Consider the following 24,767-nt stretch of genomic DNA (forward strand, 5'->3'; position numbering starts at 1 on the left):
CCCCTTTCATGGGGGAAAAAGTGGTGAATGAACATAGAATACAAATGAAACAGAAACCAGTCATTCCCAAATAACCCTAAATAACCCTACAGCAATATCTGTAGCTCTTTGCTTTTGTCCATGTGAATGTAGCCTTGGATAGGTACAGTGAATGATCTTTGCAGTTTAATGCCAGGCTAAAAATAAAACCTTCTTTCCGCTAAGGTTCAAAGCCCAGTGCTTTTTGAGCATCATCAGTTGGATGCATTTCAAACTATCACCTGTTGCAAGCTGACTGTTCTGTAAGCAAGTTATGTAAGTAGGATTAATAAAGGTTTAAAGCCTGGTCATGCTGTGTAGCTGGATCAGTTCAGACGTTCTTAGTGGCAGTGAAAAAGCAACACATTTATTGTCGCTTGATCAATTTGCAAAAGAGCGCTAAGCTTTCTATTTAAAGTAGCTGCCTCATGATTTAACACAGACTTAGATTGTACTGATACTAAGATGTCAAGAGAGTGTTTAGGGCTGAAATCAATCACGGTGGCATTTTTAAAACTTCAACAGACCTTTAGAATAGAATTGAGCCTGCGGATTTTAAAGGAGTCGTTTCCTCTTTAATCCAATATACAGTATTTCTGGAGAATCAGTCATGCAAAGGATTATTAGATGGCATTCCAAGTATGGAAGACCTCACAAAGGACAGTTTTGTTATATGTGCAGGAAGCTGTATATTGAAAAATTGGGAGGATAAACAGTTCCTGGCAAAAAGAGAAAAGGCATAATTCACAAATGTATCAAAAAATAGTTTTGATTAAAACAAAGCCCTAAAATAAGGCCTGTTCAATATGGAACTAGCCATTGGGAGTGGAATTGATCTATATTCTGGTCTACTACCCTAGAAAATGTCTTCACAGAACTGCTGTAGGTGGAAAGACAAAAGTAATTACTATATCTGAGGTGGTGATAGAGAATTTGGTTACCACTGGTGACTTCACCTGTTGTCACACTTGCTAGATAAATATACATCCCAGGTTGAGGGGAAAGGCAAATTTCCTAGATACAATAAATTGTTGGCATCCATCTGTCTCAAGAGACAATGCCTTATAAAAGCCATGGATTCAGGTATGGGGAAGACTACCATTGCTTAGTATGCCTAGTTCAGGCCTGTTGGTTGAAAGCATTATTCAAGCTAGAACTATTAGAACATGAACTATTAAAACACTGAGGTCCGGCTCCAAGGGCTTTCTGGTGGTTCCCTCTCTGCGAGAAGTCAGGTTACAGGGAACCAGGCCCTGTGGAACATCCTCCCATCAGATGTCAAGGAACTATCTGACTTTTAGAAGGCACCTGAAGTTTAGGGAAGTTTTTAATGTTTGATCTTTTATCATGTTTTTACTATTCTGTTGGAAGTCGCCCAGAGTGGCTGGGCAAACGCAGCCAGATGGGTGGGGTATAAATTATTTATTTATTTATTTAGGAGGACAAGCCTTGCTAATGGAAACCAGTGTTATTCGTGTAAAGAGAAGGTTTCGCTTCACCAACCTTTTTAAATATTAGTTTTTAAAAAATCAGTATAACATGATAAAACATAGCATATGACACAAACTTTAGTGCTTCAAATAGCATCAGTTGTGATCCTACTCCCACCCAACTGTTTAGATAAGAAAGACACCATAGAAAACAAACACTAAACTTTTTTAAAAAAATGCTCAGAAATCTATCCGGATTTCCCTTTCTAATACATTATAACCTTTGACCAATGTTCAATAAATCCTGAAAAATCACATTCTCTGCCTTTCCCCCTAGCCTGCTGAATACAAGTCAGTTTTTCCATTTCAGTGTGACATGCCAGACATTAAATAACCACTCATTCAAATCTGGTGTTGTATTTACTTTCCAGTGTGTAGCATAAACATTTTTAGCAGCTACTAGGGAATCCATCAAAACATTCTTCCTTTTACATTTACTTCCTTCATTAGTCTCCTCAGAATGACTTTTGGTTCTTTTCTATGTCTTCCCCTCTCATCAAATCCCAGGAACTTGCCTCCACTGGGCAATCTCATAAAACATGTCAATCTGCGTCAGTCCTAATGGATTCCCAGTAGCAATATATAATTGCTTGGATTCAAAGGCATATTATGTGAGCAGAAAGGCACTTCAACTTGAACACCGTACCTCACAACCTGAATATCCCAGTTTCCCCAGTCCCTCTGCAGTTCCAGAAGGTTCCTTGACCCCCAGGAGTGGTTTTATGGAGGGTGCAAAACATTTTTTTATGTGGACCCTTCTGTTCCAGAAGATCTCAGTGAAACTGTTGAGGGACATTTCCTTCTCATCCCTCCTCCTCCCGCCTTCTATATTCTCTCTTGAAAGTGTAAGAGTGACGTGAACTGAATGATCGCGAACACCCCAGATTTCAAATTATTTCCTGAAGGACAAGGAGGATGTTGCTCTTCCTCTGCTTGTTTTTGTCAGCACCAGTGTATATTGGCATTTGTGTCACAATGTGATATTTCCAGGGAGAGATGTGATCTTTGCAAATACCATGGCAAGCTTCAGCTCCTGAGTGTGCCGAGAGCTGTCAGAGCTGGCATCACAGCCCGCTTCTCAGGCCGAGCTCTTCCTGTGATGGTATATCATTATGTGTGACACTGTTGTTGTGTGCGTGGCAAGTGTCATGCGTAATGGTGCCAAGCTGCTAGAAAACGGCAGGAGAATTGACAGCAAATGCCCATTCAATTCCCACCCAGAAACTACATGGGCAGACAAGGCCCCTCTCCTCTCCTCATCCTTATTTCTCAGTGTTCAAGGCCAATCTTCATGAGTGATGGGTGTGACACCTTCCCTTACGAAACATCCCCCACATCCCAGCACCTCTGGGAAATAGAGAACATTAAAACTTGCATAGAGCACTGTTGATATGCGGTTGCCAATCTGGGCTGCTACCCACATGTGCAGATGTCTACAGTACTAGGTACCACACACTTAGTATGTAGAAGTCTCCAAATATGCTATGCTGCGTACAAATGAACTGCTACTGTATAGTGAGAAATAGACAATATATTTATTTATGAATCGCTTTCCCATGAAACATATTGAAGTGATTTAATGACCAAAACGTCTACAACCAAAACATACGTAATCATCAAATACAAGTCTCACACAAGCTGAAATTGCCTGCCCACTGAGGAGCCTGTCTGCTGCGTCTCTCAGTGATTCACGGCTTCAGCCTCGATGTCTCCCACTCAGCTTTTCCTGGGGGTGGGTAACTTTGCTGCATGTCTGCCTTGGGTGTAGTTGGATCATTTAGTTGATCCTGATGCAGAGATGCGCCAGAATTAACAGCCCTTCAGAGGAAGCACAGCCAAATCCAGAGTTCTTGCATACTCTCAAATGAACCTTTTTGGGGGGGATAAGATTGAAACATGCCTGCAGCTGTAATTCACTCATAAAAAAAAGAAACAAAAAAGTGTGCCCAAGCTGTCAGAAGTTTTGGGATCCCTAAGCAAGCCTGCCATGGATTCTTTTGCTGTTTAACGCCATTGCCAACAGGGAATTAGCTGCTAAACAGAACATAGACATGTCATGGTCCCTGCCCATGGCTTGATGCTTCCTTCTTCCCAGTCCTTGGGGCCAATAGCACTTGGACCTTGTACATGAGATTGCTGTACATGGGACAACTAAAATATATGACAACCTACACTGTTTTTGCCTTTCCATTGTCTCCTGTGTGTTTTGGCAACATTTGTGCCCTTTTCATTAACCACCTGGCAAGGATGCTGTCCAGAGAAAAATCACTTCTGGTTAAATCCCCTTGAAATCATTGAGATGCCAGTTCTTAAATTCAACTTGGGACCAGTCTTTCATTTAAATGGGACTTAAGAACAGCTCCAACCAAAAAATGCCCCCCATGTATTCCAGCCTTGATGTTCCACAAGAAAGGCAGATGCACCCCTCTTTTCTCTCTGTGGCTCTGTTTCTCTGTTTCTCATACTTAACCATTATGACTCAACAGCTGAGTTTGCTTTCTGTTATTGGTTTTGTTTATAGGAAACCCTTCATCAAAAGACAACAGGGTGGTTTACAGTGCGCAGTAAAACAATAAAATCAAACAACAACATTGCAACCAATAAAACAATAAAATTCAAACAAGAATTTGCAGATCCATAGTAGCACAGCAGCAAATTAATAAATATAGGTAACCCAGCTCTAATGAGTGAGGATGGCACAAAGGCCTGGGTGAATAAAAGATGGTGATGAATTATGAGCGCCAAAGATGCAGGACACGGCACTACTGCAGAGAAGGCCCTCCCACAGTTCACAAAACAGGCGATGTCCACAGCCAGGACCACAATAGGATGGTGGATGGTGCAGCGAGAGCTGGCTCATTTATGGAGACACTAAATAGCAAGGAAGTTGTCATTGTGTGGAAAAAAATACAAAATTCCTGAGCTTCCCCACCTTTACAAAAAGGGGCAGGAGGCTTAGAAAATAAGTGCTTTACCCTTAACAAGCACAGTTGTCAGTTTTTATTTTTTATAGACCAGAAGAAGCAGAATTCTTTGGGCTTATTGTCTCCTTCTGGAAGCCCTCAAAGTAAATGACTTTAATTGCTTGGCTTTGCCTACCTCAGCTGAGGCTGAAACAGCCTGTATTCACTTATCATTTTGTATCATATATAAAAATCCCATGGTTATTTCCCCTCCCTTCTCTTCCTGAAGTGGTGGTTTGTACATGTGATTATTCTGAGTGATATCCTCAGCAAGCTCCAGGGAAAAGAAAGCCTCCAGTGTCATAGGAAACATTATGAGAAGATTGATGCAGGCAGATTTAGCCGTAGGTAGGGTTATTTGTTTGACTTCAGAATCAAAACATGTGGGAGGTTGTTGCCGACAGGCTTATAGTAATGCCGGCAAAGCAACAACAAAAAAAGGGAAATAAAAGAATCACATCTAGTGGGAGGGTGGGAAGAACCACTTTAATTCATTGTGGTGTGAGCATAAGGCATTTGACTTTCAGACAATCTTATGGGCCCAGCTCTACAAGCTCTACTATTGGTTGCACCCAGTAGCTTTTCCATAGATCAGGAGGTAAAAGCAGAAACTAAAGACATGACTCAGTCTGTGCGTTGAATGTGGCAATGTGTGCCATAGCAGGTGGATGGGAAGTAATGAAGCTGGAGGGAAGTAGTCAGGAATTGAGTTAATCATCCCCTGAATTTACTTTAGAAAGAAACTTGTAGCTTTCGGTCCAGTGTAACAGACAGAACAACAGAATTAGAGAAAAGGAAAGGCCAAAGGGCATCTTGTCCATTCCTGTAGATATATTCATGCAATTCATGGTGTCAGGATGGAATAGAGCCACAGGGTGTCATGGGGAGGCTGGCCGGATGTTAAATGAGCTCTTTAATGTGTGGAAGGAGGAATTTCAGCTGAAATTCCTAATTCTTCAGAGCTATTAAAGGTGCTTGAGCTCTGTCTTCTTTTACATCTGGTCACCCTATTCTGTTCATATTTGCGGCAAGCCTCTGGTGCACCAGATGAAGAATGTTAGATTAAGACTCTAGTAAACAAAATCCCATTACCATTGGGCCACAAATGCAGCACTAGAACAGAAAAACAATGCGCCAACGTGGGAGAGTTTTTGGGTTTTGTTTGCTTCTTCCTTTGTTCTGGAGAGGTTCAATTTTTTGCTATTGCAGTAGGTTGTTTTTTTAAAGAAAGGAAAAAAAAGAAATAAAGTATTCTTATTTCCAGTCTTCTTTGTAAATAGTACAGCCCCCCTGTACTCTTAGGGCAATTGTAAGCATTAGGTTTATGTGGCATGTACTTCAAGATATTTTCAACCAGGCATGGTTGTCACCTATAGAGGTAAGAACCAATTAGAAAATCCAAATTAAGGAGTTACCTTCAGCAGTACAGTCGTACCTTGGAAGTTGAACGGAATCTGTTCCGGAAGTCCATTGGACTTCCAAATCACGGCTTCTGATTAGCTGCAGGAAACCGCAGAAGCCTGTTGGATGTTCAGGTTACAAAAGAACATTTGCAAACTGAAACAATCACTTCTGGGTTTGCAGCATTCGGGAGCCAAAACGTCCGGGTTCCAGGGTGTTCGACAACCAAGGTACAACTGTACAGGGGTACCTCAGGTTACATACGCGTCAGGTTACAGACTCCGCTAACCCAGAAATATTACCTCGGGTTAAGAAATTGTGCAGCAGCGGCAGCAGGAGGCCCCATTAGCTAAAGTGGTGCTTCAGGTTAAGAACAGTTTCAGGTTAAGAACAGACCTCCAGAACGAATTAAGTTCTTAACCCAAGGTACCACTGTACTAGCTTTATGATTAGGTGGCCTATCTAAAAGGCCATCATATTCAATTATTTACTTTTATTATTTTATTGTTAATACAGGGGATTTCCTCTTGGACCAACTGTTTCGTGCCGTCTCTGGTCTCAGGCTCATCCTTAGAGATAATCTTGCAATTGTTTCCTGATAAACGCTGGAGTTACCTTTTTGTACAGCAGCTAAATCACTTAGGGTTGCATGCTAGAACCCAAGGTTCGGTTTGGGAAGGGGTTCTTCCTCAGTAATATTACCTGTGACTTAAGAGCAGCAGTTCCATGGTCCCTTGAAAGTTACACCTCTTGTGGTGCCAACACTAAAGGTGTCCCCGAAACCATTTGCCATGTGAATCACTTCAACAGTGAGTTTTATCAGCAAGGTCAAGGGGGAAGTACTCAGAGCTTTGTAACAGTGCTGAATGGTTATATCTTTCTTGTCACTCAGAAACACCTTTTTCTTGACACTGCCGATTATTAAAACCCATTACATAGTCTTTAGTACATATAGTTTATTCTCTTCATGTTATGTCTTTTAAAAAGCACTTCCTGATTGTCAGAAAGGTCAATAGTTCCCAAACAAACCATTATTTTTGTGTCATTGGTTTTGACAGCACCTCAAAGGTCTTTCAAAGAGTTGGAAGTCAGTGCCACTTTTGAGGTGATTCTAAATTGGCTTTAATAATAAGCAGGTGCCCCAGATAATTTTCCCAGTCTGGCACTTCAGCCCTGTAGAATTTGAGAAATTTTGGGAAGTGATTCCTTTTAACTTCTTGGTCATTTGTTTGTTTTTGGTGTGCATCTGCAAGTTTTGGAGTCTCATTGAACTCTTCAGCCAGAAATTACTAAAAACTAGCCATCTTTTCTCTCCACGTCTTAACTATCACACCTTCTCTGAAGAAATCCTAGTGGCTATAGCTCTGTGAATATGCCAATAATCTTTCTAATTGAATTTTTAACAACTTCACAGAACTATGCTTCACAGGTTCCTTGGGAAAAGCCATAATGGTTAAACCAGTTTCCATTTGTGGTATAAATATTGCTAAATTATTCTGCTCCAAAATGGTAAATTTTATATCAAGATGAGTTGACATTTAGGCATAAATTAGGCTTCCTAAATTTCAGTATTTAAATGCCCATTCTTGTAAAAAGGAACTTCTTCCTTCCTGTACCTCTCTTTTATGTCCATGCTTGTTTTCTTCCCTAGGATCGTTCCTGTTCTAGAACATTCATCACCACAAACCTCACCAAGCAACCTGTCCAGCTCTGACAGTTTAGATGTCACCAGGACATACTCCCAAAGAGCAAGTCGCTATGACCTGGATGAAATCGATGCTTGCTGGCTGGAACTCTTCAACATGGAGCTTAAGGAAATGGGTAAATGTTGTTGTTGTTGTTGTTGTTGTTGTTGTTGTTGTTGTTGTTGTTGTTGTTGTTTTTAATTCTCTCTTGGGTTGCACACTCACCAGTCTTAAACCAAAGACAAATTTTCACAACCAGTAGGCTTTCATGCATATTGTAGAAAAAAGAAGGGAAAAACTGTCCCAGTCTATGAAGGATGATGATCTTTGAGAAGTTGAAAGGCAATAGGCAAAAGTCAATCTAGATGGAGGATAAGGCTGCAGTTGGTTACTGGACATTGTCTATTCTCTGCCTCCACATCAGAGGCAGTATGCTTCCAAATGCCAGTTGCAGGAAACCATGGTATGCTGGGAATGCTCTTCTGCTCATGTTCTGTTTGTAGGTTTCCCACAGGCATCTGGTTGGCCATTTTGAAAACAGAATGCTGCACTAGATGGGCCTTTGACCTGATCAGCAGGCTTTTCTTAGGTTCTTACTGATATTTTTTTTAAGAGCAACCATTACTTTGGGATTATTGTGACTCTTTCATATCCTACAAATGTTATAAGCAAAAAAGGGAGGAAGAGAAGTTACATAAGATGTATTCTTACTTTAGCAGTACATTATTTGCCTAGGACAATTATTTTGCACTAGTGGACATATCTGCCAATCACTTTGTCCCTTCCAGATTTGGGTAGAGTGAGTTTGGGGACAACCCCATGGACCAGGACTCTGTATGTTACCAAGGCAAGATAGCTCCATGTTACTGATTTCCTCTAGCCTCTTGCTGTTCTGGTGAAGGGTCATATTTGTGAGCATACCTCACCATAGCCTATCTGAGCCTTCAATATACTCAGTTCTGTGAAGTGGGATGGTGCTGTGGCCTCCAGTTTTTGCAAGGTTGACACAGCCGTTTACCAAACATATTACAGGAAATAAGCTGGGAATTTACCACATATCTCCTTCACTGAGGGTTTTCCCCCCTTCTCAGGACTAAGCTATATTTATTCAGTATACATGCACAGCCCCCACAATCACACTCCTATGAAAGATCGGGTTGAGGTAGATGTCACAGCGTGTGTGTAAAGGTGTGATAAACTCCATAACACATTTATGTCATTTCTCTAGGGCTGTGTCCTACATTTTTATCCTACACTAAAGTTGCAAGCCTGCGCAAACTTATTTCTGAGTATGCCACATTAAAGACAGTAGAAATAGGACTGTAAAGCAGTCCGGGAAGTTTTGACTTAGAAGTGTCCAAAGTCTTGCTTTAATTAGTACCTTGTTTCCCTTCCCTTCCATTGCTGTTTCCAGAAATTCTCATATTGCAGTGGGAATTCCCTGCTTAAAAGTGGGTGTGGGGACAGATCTGTAGATTTAAATTGTAGATTTGTTGGCACATTGGTCCGAAAATGCAAGGTTTCCAAGAAGTCAAGTGACACCTTATTGGGGCCATCCTGAGAAAATAAGGCAGCTTTAGAGTTGTACCAAATTAGGACCCTAATAGGGGTCCTAATTTTAGCATATGGAAGGCAGTGTATTGGCTGTTGCCTGTTCCTCATCTTGTATATTCCATTTTAAAAACAAACTAGTTCTTGTCCTCAAAGGAAAAGCAACAATGAAGAATTGCACAGAAGCTTACTGCTACATAGAGGGTAAGGAAAATACCTATTAGAACCTCTAGTTCACCCGCCTGATGACATGGAATTGCTCTACCTAGTATAATTTCTAATGCCTTTTCCATGCTAGTTTATATCCCCACCCCTGAGATGGGATTTTTAGCTGTGCTGATTACACATGCCTCCCAGAAATAAACAAATATTCTACTTTTCTGTAGTACTTTCAATATAAAGTAGACATCTTTACCCAGAAACAGAAAAGCCTCAATATAAACAAAATGCACAATTAATTCATCAAGCACAAAACAGAAAAAGTCAATTTTCTTTATCAGAAGCTCATGCTGGCTATCAGCTCCCCTACTTGGTGAAAATACGCAATGTAAAGAGCTGCCAACCGATAACGTGATGAACATTTAACTGTGTCTGATGGTTTTATTGGTTGCTGCTGCTGCCATGTGCGATAATAAAGAAAGTTGGTCTAAAGTAATTTGGATCAAACACTGAACTACATTCACATATAGGACATTATAGGCAGCATAAGACTGTTTTCCTTTTAAGCAGAAGCTGGGCCATTTATGTTTTTATTAAGATTTCACGCCATATATTGTGATCTCCGTTTAATCCAAAGCTATTGTATGATTGTGACTAGTGAGACTTCAAAGGCATGAAAAGTCCCTTCGCTGTTACATAGCCATCTCCCCCCCCCCACAGAGCCCCCCCTCTTTTCTATCCTCCTGATTCACTAGCTGAGCTCAGTCTCTTTCTGCCACAAATATATTCTCAGAGAATTTGCAAAAAGACAGTGGGTTTTATCTAGTGAAGTCACCCCATTACTGCAAGGACTTCCACCTATAGCTCAAATGTTCTTCCAATGAATCTCAAAGTTAATCTCAGCCGTTCTAACGATTTCCTTTGACACAAACTTCTCTGCATCACTGCACATAGGACTGAGCTTAGATTTCCAATGTCCATATTCTCGTGCTCCGGCTCCCACCTCTGTGGTTGGCATCTTAGGTTCCTCCTTGGGCAGGGGTCTGCAACCTTTAAGACAAAAAGAGCCACTTGGACCCATTTCCGAAGAAAAAACAACAACTTGGAGCCGCAAAACCATTGCGACATTTAAAACAAATATATCTCCGGAGCCGCGATCTGACAGCGGGCGGGAAGGTGACGTCGGGACGGTGCGTGACTAACGCACGCACCGCCCCCATGCGACGTCACAGCCAGTACAGCGCCCGCCACAATGAGGAGTGTTGGGGCGCACAATGCGCCTCCTCCCCTCGCTAGTATCCGCCCCGGAGCCGTGGCAAAGATGTAAAAGAGCCACATGCGGCTCTGGAGCCGCGGGTTGCAGACCCCTGCTCCTTGGGCAACAGCTATGGGCACTATTGCTTCACAAGAACACAATTTCATAACTTATTCCCCACAAGAGACAGAGAAACAGTGGGAAACCAATGACCACCACCCCCATCCTAGTATATGTGAAGAGGACCTCCAGCTCCTATTGCAAGCAAAGTCTTAGCCCAGCTCAGAGCCATAGTAAGATAATTTATTCCTTTTTTTGCCTTTGGAGGCAAGCAGAACAACTTTCCCAGCTCTGTTCTTCTATACCTCTTGGGGGCTAGTTGAGAAGCTGATGACCCCATTGCCTGCCTCAAGCATTATACCATGGAAATATCTGTTCGTGCTGCAGACACTAAGAAGGAGATATGATCGTTCCAACTGACTTCCACCTTTTGTTGTGATGGGGGTACTTTTTCTTTAGCAGTTGCCCAATGGCCCCAAATACTGCAAATCCAGCTTTTCCAAGTAGCCCCACTTCCAAAAATTTAACACAGCCCTAACTAGAAGAGTTACCTGGCCTGTTTATTGAAATGCTAAGACTCTTCAAGGTATATTCCATGCTGGTGGTCCTAGGCTGCTGTCCTATTCTCGGACTAAGTCCGATTTAATTCCTTAGGGCTTATTTTTTGAACGTACGTAGGATCATTTTGTTTTGTTAATTTGTTAATTAGTTACAGGATGTAACTGGAAGTAGGGGATGTCTTTAGTCACCTGAGAAGAAGTGGGTATGAAACAGTTCCAGAGGGATGGTCACAAGATCACATGTTCTAAATGAGTTGTTCTTTAATACCTCTGAACTTAGAGTAATGAAGGATGTAACTGCACTATAATGTCCTCTATAATCTACTGGGGAAGGTAGAAAATAATAGAAAAAGAACCAGCAGGAAGACTCCCAAGAGAACATGTGGCTTTAAGCCAGAGAGCCCAGAGTCTGAAAACACAAATAGCAACTTGCCCTAGAATCCAGTCTCCAAAGGAAGCTCTTTAAAAATGGACAACTGACTAAAGGAACTTTTAAGAGCTAAATACACATAAATAAACCACAGCAATGCTGATGAAGGGAAAACCAGAAAGCCCTGTGTGGTTTGTTTGATGGCAATAAAATAAGTGGGCCACAGATTCAGCAAAAGATTTATGGTAGGTGTCTTGGCAGTTTCTAATACAGGAAATCAGCAAGCAGGCAAGGTAGATGCTTCTTGTTTTAAAAGCCAGCTTGTGTAAAAATATTCATTGGACTGTAAGATGGCATGATACTGTATATTAAAGATTGCCTTAATATATCCTTTCATATTCAGTCATGATGCTATAATTCATAGGATGCAGGAGTGTGTGTTTGTAGGTGTTTATGTAGGTGTAGACTGTAGGCAACAAAACCATATCACATTACTAGTGAAAGACTCAGAGACGACAATATGTTATTTTCAAATCCATTGTGAAATGCACTTCAGATTGTTCGTCTAAAGCATCCCATGGATCTTGGAATTCAGAATCAAAGGCTTCCCTACTGAACTGTCTGACCAAAGACTTGGAAAGCATGCTGTGACATCAGAGCAACTAAGCCAATTGCAATTGGAGAGTTACAATATTGGGGGTCTTCTTTAGGCATTTAATGGCATAGAGATCCTTGCATCTTTAGAGTATGGAACCTGGCCACTTGCAAGAGTAACAAGCCTACTGTGGCATGAGAGCATTAGCATCAATAGTAGCAGAGCAATCAGAGGGGATGCAGTACTGTCAAAAAAGAAGTTTTAACAGTATTCATTGTCTGTCATCCAGGCAGGCTCGCACATATTAATACTGAACTATCAAGTCATATGAGTGACTGATTTTCAATACATATGTCTAAGCAATACAGAATTCATAAGAATCAGTGCTAAATTCTGTTACCTGTATAAATTATACAAATTGGACAACTTCACATACTTTATTTTGCAATTTAACAAATTTGCATAATTCAAACATGGGGAAGGCAAGGAGCCACTGGAAATCTTTGACATCACCTGTCTGACTTCTTGATATCTCAGCACAATTTAAAGCATATATTTCACACTATTTATGCCATTTTAAGCATATCTTCAAATCCATAAGAAGCAGAAATTACTCTTTTTAAAGCTGAAAGCTGATATTCTCAGGGAGCTGAATTCTCTGCCTTTTCCTGCAATACGGCTATTGTTTATGCCAGAGGTTTTCAACCTTTTAAAGTCTACAGCTTAAAACTACATTCTTTCTGCGGCACATCTTCCCTTGTTGAGTGTACCCTCAGCCTAGAAACTGTCCAGCACTGGCATTTTCATCCCTCCATCACTCTTGAGTATGGTAGACAAAAGTGTGCCAACTAGCCCTGGTGGAACGCTGAATGCACCAGGTCCCATGGTACAAAGGTCTTACTAAGACTGATAAGTTTAAGGGTACCTGGTGATTCCCCCAGGTGTTTGTTACTTGATCTGAAGGGCACATTCAAACTCCAGTCTCACAGCTCAGTCTTTGGAGACACTTAGTTTAGGACAGTGATCACTCGTGATTTTTGGTTTACCTCACATAATATTTTTATTCAATTTTAGCTTTGAGGTGCTTTCTCCCAAAAAGTTATATGCTGCAACGTATTTGCAGCTCCACTGTGCTGTTTACGTTTCTCTCTTTTATTGTATTATCCTTTCTACCATTTTTCTTGCTCTGTTTGTCCTTCTTTGAGTCTTGTAGCTGCTTTCTCTACTTGCATAATAGAATGAAATAAAGGCATATTTGAGGGGTGGGAGGGGAGAAAATTCTAGCTGCTCAGGCCAAGCTAGGAGTCCTTCCTGTTCCCCCAAGAGTCTCTTGTGCCCTTCAAGTGGGGAGGGTGGCCCCTACCGATTTGAGAAATCCTGATCTAATGCACAGTCTCCAGTAAGGCTTAATTAAGGTCTATTTATTCCTCAAGGAGGAAGGGAAAGCAGTTATTAAATTGAGCTTGGGTGCGTGGGAGCAAAGCTCTTCTCATGAGCAGTTGATTTCCTGATCAGTCTTGTTTGTACTGCCAGTAACAGCTGATTAGAGGCACTGTCAATAATGTCTCTGTGTTCGGCTTTCTCGTGAGGAGGGGGGCTGAGAAATGAAGATACACTTGTAGATGGAACTGTAGGAGATATTTCACATATAATTTCCTGAAATACAGTTTAGTATATTGGTATTTTACAAAACAGCTAGCACTTGATTTTGAAATAAATAATTCTCTTGTACACTTTGTAGACCCAGAAATGTGTATACTTTACAACTGGTTTCGACTTTAATAATCAGTATTCTATATTTTACTCAGTTTTTGGACCAGAGCACATAATATGCCTTCTACCAGATCAGACTGTTCATCCATCAAACCCAGTATTGTTCACTTTGCGTGGCAGTGACTCTCCAGGGAGTCAGGCAGAGGCATCTTTAACATCACTTGCAATGTGGTTTCCTAATTGGAGATGCCAGAGATTTAACTTGGGGACAAAGCATGTTCTCCAACACTGAATAGGGTAGTAGTCTGGCTAGTGCTTTCTGTGTTCTGCAATGTGTGTCTTATGAATGGGTAAGGTGGATAAGTAGAATGCAAACCCTACTCCAATGGTTTTCAGACTTTCTTGTCTGGACCAAACTTCCTTGTCTGAATAAAAAATTGTTCACGCCACACCAAATTTTTTTTTACTGATAAGAAATACATTGGGAAACAAAAAGAAACAACCCCTGGCAGTGCTTGATTTATAACAAGTGAAATCAATTACCTTATAAGATGATCATGGGGTATCCAGCAAGTATAAAACAACAAGTCTTCTCCAGCACTCTTGAACCGTGATTCTGGATCACAGCTAGGATTGTCCTCAGTATCGATTGATGCTCCTGTTCTCATTTTGAAAAGATGCCTATCCATATTCTTTAATATAAATATATAGAGATACAGTACAGATACTATACTGTACTGAAATGTTTCTTTGATTGTCCTTGAATCTTCTTGCCACACCAATACGGCACGCCACACCCTTTGATAACCTCTGCTCTATTCTGTTGCCCTTTTCATGTTCCGATCTTTATTGAATTAAAGATTGGTTAAAGATTCTTTAAACTCCCCCCTCCCCCCCTCCCCTGAGCTGTGTTGCAATCTATTTTGTCTTTGCAATGCCTTGTAGGTATATTCCATTTATAGAACTGATCTTCTTTTGCGCTTCAGTGAATGAAGCCTGAATCAAAATCATTGATATATTGGTATTGTATCTGAAGTAGTACTTAATACTGTTCCGTCTTTCATCTCCTTGGCACTGTGTATTTTATTTCTTGAATTGTGGGTGGGATGTGGGAAGCCATGTCCTTTTAAGCATGAATTCTACTTCCTTTAATTGTCAGGCCCACTTCCTTCTATCTGCTTTCCAACCAGTTCCTGTGGTATAGATCATCCTTGTTCATGTCTGACTACATATTGCTATTCATATATTACAAACAGGAGGAGGATGCCATTAAGAGTCAGTTCATCCATTTGTCTTCCACATGTATGGTTACCAAGCTCTTTGATTTTGTAGGGGAAGTGAACTCATCTTAGGATAAAGTTTGCAGGAAATACCCTATAATCAGTTTAGAAGGCAGCTTTCATTTTCTTGGAACTCTTTTTGGTAACCCATGTGTTGCACAAGAAGCCTTCAAGTGAGGGCTGAATTTTTTTGTTCTCATTTCTTTTTGTATTTATAGGAAAACCAGTAAACCCACTGCCACTTAACACCGTGTTAACGGTTTTGAATGGAGGATGCAATCAATCATTGGAATTAGATGTGAACTAGCAATTATAGAAGCCTTGGAAACAGATCTGGAGCTTGGTCTCACTTAGTTTTTCACCACTGTCAATCTGAAGCAGCTCCATTGGACATTCCAGAGCTGATTTTGTTGGTCTTTCATTAAATAAGTTATTGCTTTTTACAGAACATGTGCAACATTGCTATTAAAATTGATTTTTTTCAAATGTATGCAGCCGTGGGATGTATTATTAAGTTCATAATATGAAGTATTTAAAAGGCCTCAAGTGATCAATACAAATAAGTGCTTTATAACTAGAGAGACCCGAGGTCTCATTGACTGCAATATTTGCCTTCATGGGGGCGCAGAAGCATAATGCAAGGAAAATGTTCTGCTGTATTAGAATTTAAAATCCATGCAGATCTCTCTGGGACAGCACTTGAGGAGCTAGTAATGATTCAGTTACTGCTGGAAAATCCATTAGGATTACCACTTCTGATGTAGTGGATGTTCTTACAAAGAATGATAGAAAAAATGACAAAGCCAGATTTGTTGATGTTCCGATCATTTTACTTTGCCTATGGTTGCGATCCTATTACAGACTTAATCCTACTAAAAAGCACCATTGAACTCAGTGGGATAGAATTGTGTTGTAACGTAAGGAAAAGGGCCTTTTCAGTTGTGGCATTCCTTCCTTAGAGAAGCCCAGCTAGCGCAATCACTACTGTTCCTTGAGAAAACAGTGAAAACAGGTTTAGATAATTCTTCACGTTCATTTAATCCTGCTCCAGGGCCCCCAGTACAGGAGCAATGCTTCTTTGGGAGCATTGGGGGGAGGTATGTAAGTTGCTGCTTTCCCTGCCCCTATCTCCTGGTAAGCCCCCCCCCTCATACACACACAGGAACAGGGCTATATAGGGGCAGCACTGGGGGCACTTTGCCCAGAACCTCCTCAAAACCTGGAGCCAGTTTTGCATTCGGACTTGAGAGGATATTAGGAACCAAATAGCCTCATAATCAGAGTTGTGTCAGAACAGTTCTGTGATAGGAGAGCTTTATTCCAGTAGGCAGTGTGTGTGTGTGTGTGTGTGTGTGTGTGTGTGTGTGCGCGGGCGCGCGCACTGATTATAAAGTGACTTCTAAAAACATTTTGCCATCATCTTAAATTTAAGAAATAATTGATGTTGGTGGGTGGCATAAAGGGTGCTAATTGGTTCCTGTAAATCTTTTAAGTGCATTAGCGGGATGTGCTCATAATGAAATATCTAGGAGCTTCATAGCGTACGCTTGGCTCATCTGCTAGCTGTATTTTGTTTCATTTATGGAGAAGGGTTTGTGTGGCACTCATCACTGTATCACCTGAGCATCTTAATGCACCACTTTAAAAAGAAGCAAGCAAGCATTGTGTTGTTCCTTTTATTCCTCTTACAAAGGAAGCAAAATCAGAGGTAAATATTTAGAAAGGAAGGAAGCATGGAAGGGTCCCATCAATTTCTAAATAATCCCTTTGACGTTCATGGGATATATCCAGAGCTGGTGATTTGTCAACAAGTTCACCTCCTGATCCTAACAGAAAGCAAGTTTTAGCGATTTCAGAGGAAAGCACTTGCATGTGCTTAAACAGAGATCTCCACCAATATTGAAGTTTGGTCATCACTATTTTTGATTTAGGACTTGTGAGTTCAGAAAGCACTGGAAAATGTGATTTTAATGAACTTATATGCTAAGGTTTTAAAAAACATACCCCTTCCAGCTCAGAATTTCCTGACCCCACCATACTGTAGCCAGATTGCATGATTTATCTTTTGACAGAACTGTGCCTCTAATTTCCATTGGAAGATTTGAAATGATTTGGTATCATTGTCACTGACCAATCAGAGCACACCAGGACAAAAATCGTATGTGCCCAAAATCCAAAGGAAGGGTTTGGGGGATTAAGGGAGAGAACCAGCCCTATTTATTTCTCGTGCTTTGAAATCCCAGTTCACATTCTGATAGTAGTAGTAGTAGTAGTAGTAGTAGTAGTAATAATAATAATAATAATAATAATAATAATAATAATAATAATAATAATAATATCTTTATTGTCATTGCCCCCTCTCGGGGACAACGAAATAGTTTTTATTCTTGCAGCATCCCTGTGGGGTAGGTAAAGGGCATTTTCAAACTAAAGCAGATGGATTTTAAGTGCCTTTCTTAAAGCTATATACAGAAAGAACATTATTATTGTTGTTGTTCCTATTGTTATTATTTATTAAATTTATATACCACCCTTCATTTACAGCATAAGAATACCAAATGAGAACACAAAATATGTAACAACAACAACTAAAGAAAACCAATAATCCCCCTCCCACAAACACGTATAAAAGGACATAAATTAAAAGTAAGATAAACATTTAGTGCATAGGAAATACTGTCTCTGATTTGAAATCTGCCTCATGCTGCTTTTAAAAAAAGGATGCCCACATGCTTACTGCTGAAATTTGCCAAAAGAGTAAAATAAAATAGAAGACAAAAGACTTAGGGCTTAGGCGGTAGAGTTTCTTCCTGTTAAAATTGTAGGATTGCAGCAATATTTATTATATCTCAGTATCTAAGAATGGTTATATATGTTATACATATTAGTATGCGTGCGTGTGTGTGTGTGTGTGCGCGTGTGTGTGCGTGCACACGCGCGTGCGCACACACACAATTAGGTTTGTGCTGTTGGGAATCAACTAATGGCACAGCCAGTGGCCTTAAAATTGTTGCTCATGAGCAATTTTATCATCCTCTCCAATATACTCTGCAGGGCGAAAGGAGTTCTGGTTTCAGTAAATTGATTTCAGTTGAAGTGCAGTTTAGCTGGAAATAAGTCTCAGTTATTGCACAAGGTGGTTCATCTGTTAATATTTCTCTCTGGCTTATTAAGCAATTCATTATCAGAACACTTCAAAAGTAGAAAAATGTGTATTTAATGGGAAACTGTTGATCCTCTTGCCATGGGACTAATATGAGCATGCCAAACCATCATACCTCTACCACATAACATCATTATGAAGACGTGGTTGATGAGAGTCCAAAGAAAGAGAATTCTCAATGGGATGATTGGAGCCTCACCCTTGCCTGATGCTAATCTCAGCGGAGAGATTGCATTGGCAATGCAAAGTGGGATCCTTTTTTAATAGTGTTTTGTAGTACTGCCCTGGGGGTAGAAATACTGAAGGACAGGATATATAAATATAACTACAAACCAACCAACTAAATAAATAAATAAATAAACGGAGAAGTTCTGTTTGTAAGTTTTGAAATTATGACTACTTATTTCAGACCATTGTGAGGTTTTGACACATTTCATTGCCTGTTGCTGTCTATGAAAAACACTAGCGTTGACAACCTTCTTGCTGGCATTGCTCCTGTACCTGTATTTTTGCCCTAAAGCAGGACTGGCAGAAATTAAGCATTTTGACACTTTCCTCAGAACATAGATCTGATGGGAAGCATCACCTGTTCTATTTCTGCCTGTCATGCAGTTTTTAGGTGCAGCAGTCCTTCCTTTTAAAAAAGTTGGCAATTAGTAAACATCCATCAAGCAGTATTTATATCCATCGTAACTCATTTTACATAAGGAAGGTTATAAATAGATAGCTTCCTTTCCATAGTGGTTGAACCACGGCTTTCCCAGGCCTGTTTTTATGTAGCAGGTCCCCGCTATCAGAATGCTCATTATCCAAAATCTCAGTTATCCAAACACAAAGAATTATACCCAAACCTCGCTACACAAATGGCTGATTCAAATATCTGAACAGCCGAGAGTTTGCCCACTTCCTTACTTGTTTGTGTTTTGCTGGTTGGCGGCAGCCATTTTAAGCAGAAAGCATGGAGGGAGGACGAGAGATCGGACAAATTGGAGAGCTGGAGAAATCGGACAAATCCCCCCCCCCCCCGTTTGACGTCTGCTGATTGGCTGCAGCAGTTTCAGTCAGAAAGCAGGGAGGGAGGAAGAACCAACAAATCACGAATTAGATATGTCCCCATAGGAAATAATGAAAGCCATCAACTTGTTATGCAAACACTCGCTTAACAAACAATTTCCTGGGATATTGAAAAGCAGGACCTGCGTGTGCTTTTGAATTCGTTTGTGTTAGTCTAATTACATAGTCCCTTAGCACTGTGTCTGGAATTGCTATAGTGATTCCAGCTCTCTTTCAAGGGGCTGCTTGCATATTACATTTCCCCTGCTGCTCTAGAGTGAAAAGCACTGAACTGTCTAGAAATGGTGCTGGCTCTGCACTTTCTCTCTCTCTCTTATGCCTGTGACATAAGTGAAGAACAAGATACTTGATGGCCAAGAGAGCTCCTCTGTTGAACACTGTCAAAAGCCAATAGTTCCACTCAGTAGTTCTTTGGGGTTTTTTTAAAGAAAACTTTATGAATAGCAATAACTTTATATGATGCTGAGGAAGATAAATGGAGCATAAATGGAAAAAGAACTTTACCCTCAGGCCTCGTCGTTTAGCGATTCATAAGCCATTAATCGCCTCATACCCATCAAGTACATTTGTCACTTGAATAGGCTCCGGGGTACTTGTGAGTGGAGCTTGGCAAACTAATTACAGTGCTAATGTAATTACACATAAATGGAATGCAAGTGTATGTGTGTAAGAGACAAGAGAAGGAGATTGGCCGTATAACCAACGAGCGTTCCCGTTCATGCAGGCATCACATATAATTCTTGCTTACTGTTTAAAAGCCCCAGTGGAGCTCCAGTCTTCTGCTCACCTTCAGAACTAAGCGAAGCCAGCCAGGAGATGGAAGAGGTTTTTCAGCATCTCTGTCCCATTTCTTGTGGGTTCAGCTGGCGGTATCACTAACAATGAAAAATTTACAGTCTTCACTGGCCAGAGGGAAAAGGCTGTAACAGAAGGCGTAGGGTAAGGATACAGTTGCAGGCATAAGAAGTTTGTTTCCACTTTGAATTAAATAGGCACCCTCTCAGTGCTTTTGTCAACTCTGGCTTGGTGTTACATTTCTTTTGAAAACCCTCTCCGTACCTTCTTCACCTTTGTCCTGCTTTGTGAAAGGAGAACAGTTCGGACCCAATGCTAAGCCATAGTTTGTTTAAACCATGGTTTGTGAAGAAGTAGGGTTCCACTCACAGACAAACAAAGGAACAGTGGTTTATTTCATTTGAGGTTGGTTTCTTGTCCCCCTGCCTCTTTTTAACATTTCAGGGCTGGCTTCTGTTACAGAGTTTTTATTGGGAGTAGTGACTTTCTTATTTCTTTTTATTTAAGTGTCCATCTTCCTGCTTAACTGGTGAGCTGAAGGATGCAACCTCTGTAGGCCTACTTCTTCAGAGAGGTGGCTAAATACTACAGTGGTACCTCGGGTTATGTACTTAATTCGTTCCGGAGGTCTGTTCTTAACCTGAAACTGTTCTTAACCTGAAGCACCACTTTAGCTAATGGGGCCTCCTGCTGCTGCCGCGCTGCCGGAGCACGATTTCTATTCTCATCCTGAAGCAAAGTTCTTAACCTGAAGCACTATTTCTGGGTTAGCGGAGTCTGTAACCTGAAGCGTATGTAACCCGAGGTACCACTGTACTAGATTATAGTACATTCTCTGGAATTCCATTTGCACCTCCTATATATTCCACAGGTTGACAAAGATCTTTACCTCTTCCTTGTTCCAGTCTTTGACTGCATGTATGTGGGGTGCCAATTGCTATGAAATCCTTGTATCCTTAGCAGCAGCAGAGGGAGTCTATGAGAGAAAGTCTTGTCTGCCATAGCTGTGGCATAGACACTGACCTCTCTGTGTGTTTTAGGTCCCAAGAATACCAATTTAGATTACACATATTAAGAAGTTTATTCACCTTCCAAGGAAACATGAAGAAGTACCAGGTGTGTATATGGGTTTTTTATTGTCCTTTACTGGACAATACCTGTCACATGCTCTTCACAGCCTTGATACCTAGGGTCCAGCATGACTGCTTCAAGGGAGCATGCATGCCTGGTTTGCTTGGGTCCATGGAAATGGCTTTCTGGTGTCACTCTTCGGTCAACAATGTACTAAGTACAGAGGATTCGCAAATGTGGCTTTCCCAGAAGCAGAGCTGCAAAAAGCACTTGAGTGTGGAGGAGCAAAGGTTGGTGTTGTCTGCTTCCTTCGTGTGGGTTTTTGCATTGGTTTTTAAAATTGGATAAGTTGCTAAGAGCAAAATTATGCTTTTATTATGCGTTCCTGGATAGATGTTAGGAAAATGGCCCAACCTTTTTCTCAGGTTTTTTCTTCCCACGAGGGTGCTGCAGAGCTAGGCTGGAGAGAGAGGGCTAGTCAGCAAGGAGGTTTGTGGAGGAAGAAGCCTGCTGTCAGGTAGAGTGAGGACAAGGTGCAGAAAACGTTGCCCCGTACCTCTGTAACCTTGCAAAGTGAATGGCTGGGATGGAGATTTGGGGGGGAAACTAGGATGAAGTCAAGATAGTCTGATCAGACATGACACCAAACCATGGTTAATGCAAGTCAGGATTGCCATGGTTTCAGATTATGGTTTGTTGGCTCCCAATAAACCATACAAACCATAGCTAATTTGTTGGGAAGCGAGTTGAGATGTGGAAATAAAACCACAGTTAAGCTAAACAAACCATGGCTTAGCATTAACTTGAAACATAGATTCATAGCAAAGACACTGCCATAATTGCTGTTCTACTTAATATCTGTACTGGCTCTACCTCAGATTTAATGTATGAGCATTAAGAAAAATGTGGTCAGTTACGGTAGACTATTTGTTGTCCTCCACGTTAGTTTACCTGTTAGACTGCATAAAAGAAAAAAGAAAAGAAAAGCAGGAATCATGCAAACTAGGGCTTCCAAATATTGAAACTTGTTTGGTTGACTGGCTGTGAATTACTTAACAGTTGGTTGACATAGAAATAATTGGTTTACATTGAAATAAATACATGTTTTTTCTCAGCACAGGTGTCATTTAGGTTATTTGTAGAATGGAAGTGCCAATTTCTCATTTAATAGCACAGCAGAATAATTTGTTTAGACAGACCTTGCTTCAACTTGAATGAATTGTTCAGTTAATGCTTTCAGTCCTATGAAATAATACTTCCAATAATATATAAACAAATAATCCTCAAGCTAGCTAGCTTTGTCACATCTGGCCTGCAATACACACTTCAGGTTCTGTAGCAGTGAAGAACAAGTAGAAAGGCACTTGTTTTCCAAAACATAACTGGATCCTGAAATGGTTGATGAACTGACTTGTTCTCCTCCAGCTCATGGAAAGCATTCCAGTCGCTTCAGGGCTAGGGTCCTCCTCCCCCCATTTTCCAGAGGCACGGCCCTTCAACTTTTGTTGATCCAGAAAGGGATGGATCTCCCTCCGTGTTCCCATGTCAGACCTGCCTAATGTCAGAAATACAGAGTCTTGTCAGAGCTCCAGAGAAATTTGACAGTCCTCCCCAAAAAGATAGCTTTGATCTTTTACCCAGCCTGTCATGAATTAGGCAGGGCAAGGGAAATGGAACATTAGTCCATTCGGTACCTCTTTGCTCCCTCTTACAACTGGGCGGTGGGAGTGCACAACAGTGTCTGCAGGTTCTGTGGGTGGAATGAGCATCTGGGGGCAGAAAGGTAAGGACAGCAAAGGGATTGCAGCCTAGACAACAGAGGTATTTTGGTGTAGAACACTCCGTTTTCTCTTCTCACTGCCATCCCCCCACATCACTGCTCAGCAATGGCATGATATAGGCTCTGCTCCTTTGGTGGGGGGGGGGGAGCGGCCTGATCAAAGGGGCCTTCCCCAGCCATTCCTTACCCTGGTCTTCACTCAAACAAGAAGGGAAAAGGGAATAGAAGCAGCTCCCCAGGAAGAGGCAGAGAGAGAGGGGCACCACAAGAGCTACAACAGGTTTTCTAGCATTGTGATCCTACTCAGTCCTCAGAGAAAAGGCATGTGTTGTGGTCAGAAACCTGCCAGGATTTGATTATCTAAATGCACATAGCCTCTCCTTCCTTGACTCAGGATCTCCATTAGGGAAAAAGCTTACCATTTTAAAGGGTGCTAATATGCATACTCAAGCTCTCGCTGGACAATGCTTCTTTATACTGCCATCTTCAGTATAAGCCAGTAGCTATAAAACCCCTCTCAAAAAGTTGTCTGTGTGTACTGTGCCATGAAGCAGTATATACTAAGGCTGTGTTCCAGCCACAAGATTCAACCTGTACCTGTAGCTTTGGGAAGCAACCCATCCGTTTTAGCAACTTTTATGTCTTTTCAGCTCAACACATTATTTGAGACCAGATAGATCTGTTAGAAAAACGAACCTGTTGCTTTCTTTCCATTCACTACAATGGGGAATATAAACAGGGATATAACTTTTTTAGTTTTACAGAGGTGCATGAAGATTGCAGACATAAGAGCCTCTCCAGAATGCATTAAGCCAGCAAAATTGTAGGCAACTGATTTTTATTTCATTTTTTTAAATGGGGTTTCTGTTCCCCATAACATATTTTTGCAGATACAGAAAGAGAGAGCTCTCTATCAACTACTTCACTTTTCCTTTTTTTCTTTTTTTAAAAAGGCCACCCAGGTCTACCTGGGACTTTAGGAAGTTCCTGATCCATTACTTTGTTAACGGCACAATCCAACTACAGAATATGAAAACCTCACCCAAATCACCCCATTTGCCTTATAATTTGGGAAGTACACAGAGTCAATGCGGGCTTCCTATTATATATCAAATTTAGATTCTGAAAGCATCCTGTAGTCATCCATGAGGTTTGCCAACAGCAAAACTGGTACTGTTAGGTTTCTCTGCATGTTCTAGCGTAACTATTCTAGCATTTGAAAGCCCTAGTAGGGAATTGTGTTGTCTGGCTGGCTGAATCCCAGACTGACATAGACATGAAAGATGCCAATCCAGATCCTTGCCTAAACTTGTCAGGCCAAGGAAAACAGCATGAAAATGGATGGCTCTTTGAGACACTCTTTATGTTGCCCAGGTGTCCAAGCACATTGTAGATCTGCATGTTTTCTGAGCCAATTACTCCCTGCCAAAATCCAGATAGTGGTATCTGAATAAATTGTTCAAATCGCATACACCTTATTCTCGCTACAATGTTTAACTCTCCCTTCTCCCTCTCTCTTTTAATATTGTGCCTATCCTTGGTCTTCTGCACAGCTGTTAACACAAAACTGCTCAGATTTCTGCATTATTTTCCATAATTTATTCTGTGTACAACCGTAAGTTTTTCAAAGAATTTAGTGTTCTTGACAAGAGGTGGGGAAACAGAAATGCGTAAAGAGAGAGAAAGGACTGGATACTGAGACCTAAACGCTTGTGAAAGGGGTGTGTACTGGGAATAGCTACAGGGCAAAGAGAATAGAGAACCAAAGTCCCAGCTCTCAATCA

The 24,767-nt window shown here is 41.0% G+C and overlaps 1 protein-coding gene across 3 annotated transcripts in view; it reads left to right on the forward strand.

Annotated features, from left to right (window-relative positions):
- JADE2 (jade family PHD finger 2) overlaps positions 1-24,767 on the forward strand; it is a 147,175-nt gene that overhangs the window by 73,657 nt on the left and 48,751 nt on the right. For all 3 annotated transcript variants that reach the window (XM_077924526.1, XM_028718058.2, XM_028718057.2), the window contains exon 5: positions 7,524-7,693. In XM_077924526.1, coding sequence (XP_077780652.1) covers positions 7,524-7,693 — 170 coding nt within the window. The remainder of the gene's footprint in view (positions 1-7,523; positions 7,694-24,767) is intronic.

This window comes from Podarcis muralis, chromosome 2 (assembly GCF_964188315.1).
Source record: "Podarcis muralis chromosome 2, rPodMur119.hap1.1, whole genome shotgun sequence".
Taxonomy (NCBI): domain Eukaryota; kingdom Metazoa; phylum Chordata; class Lepidosauria; order Squamata; family Lacertidae; genus Podarcis; species Podarcis muralis.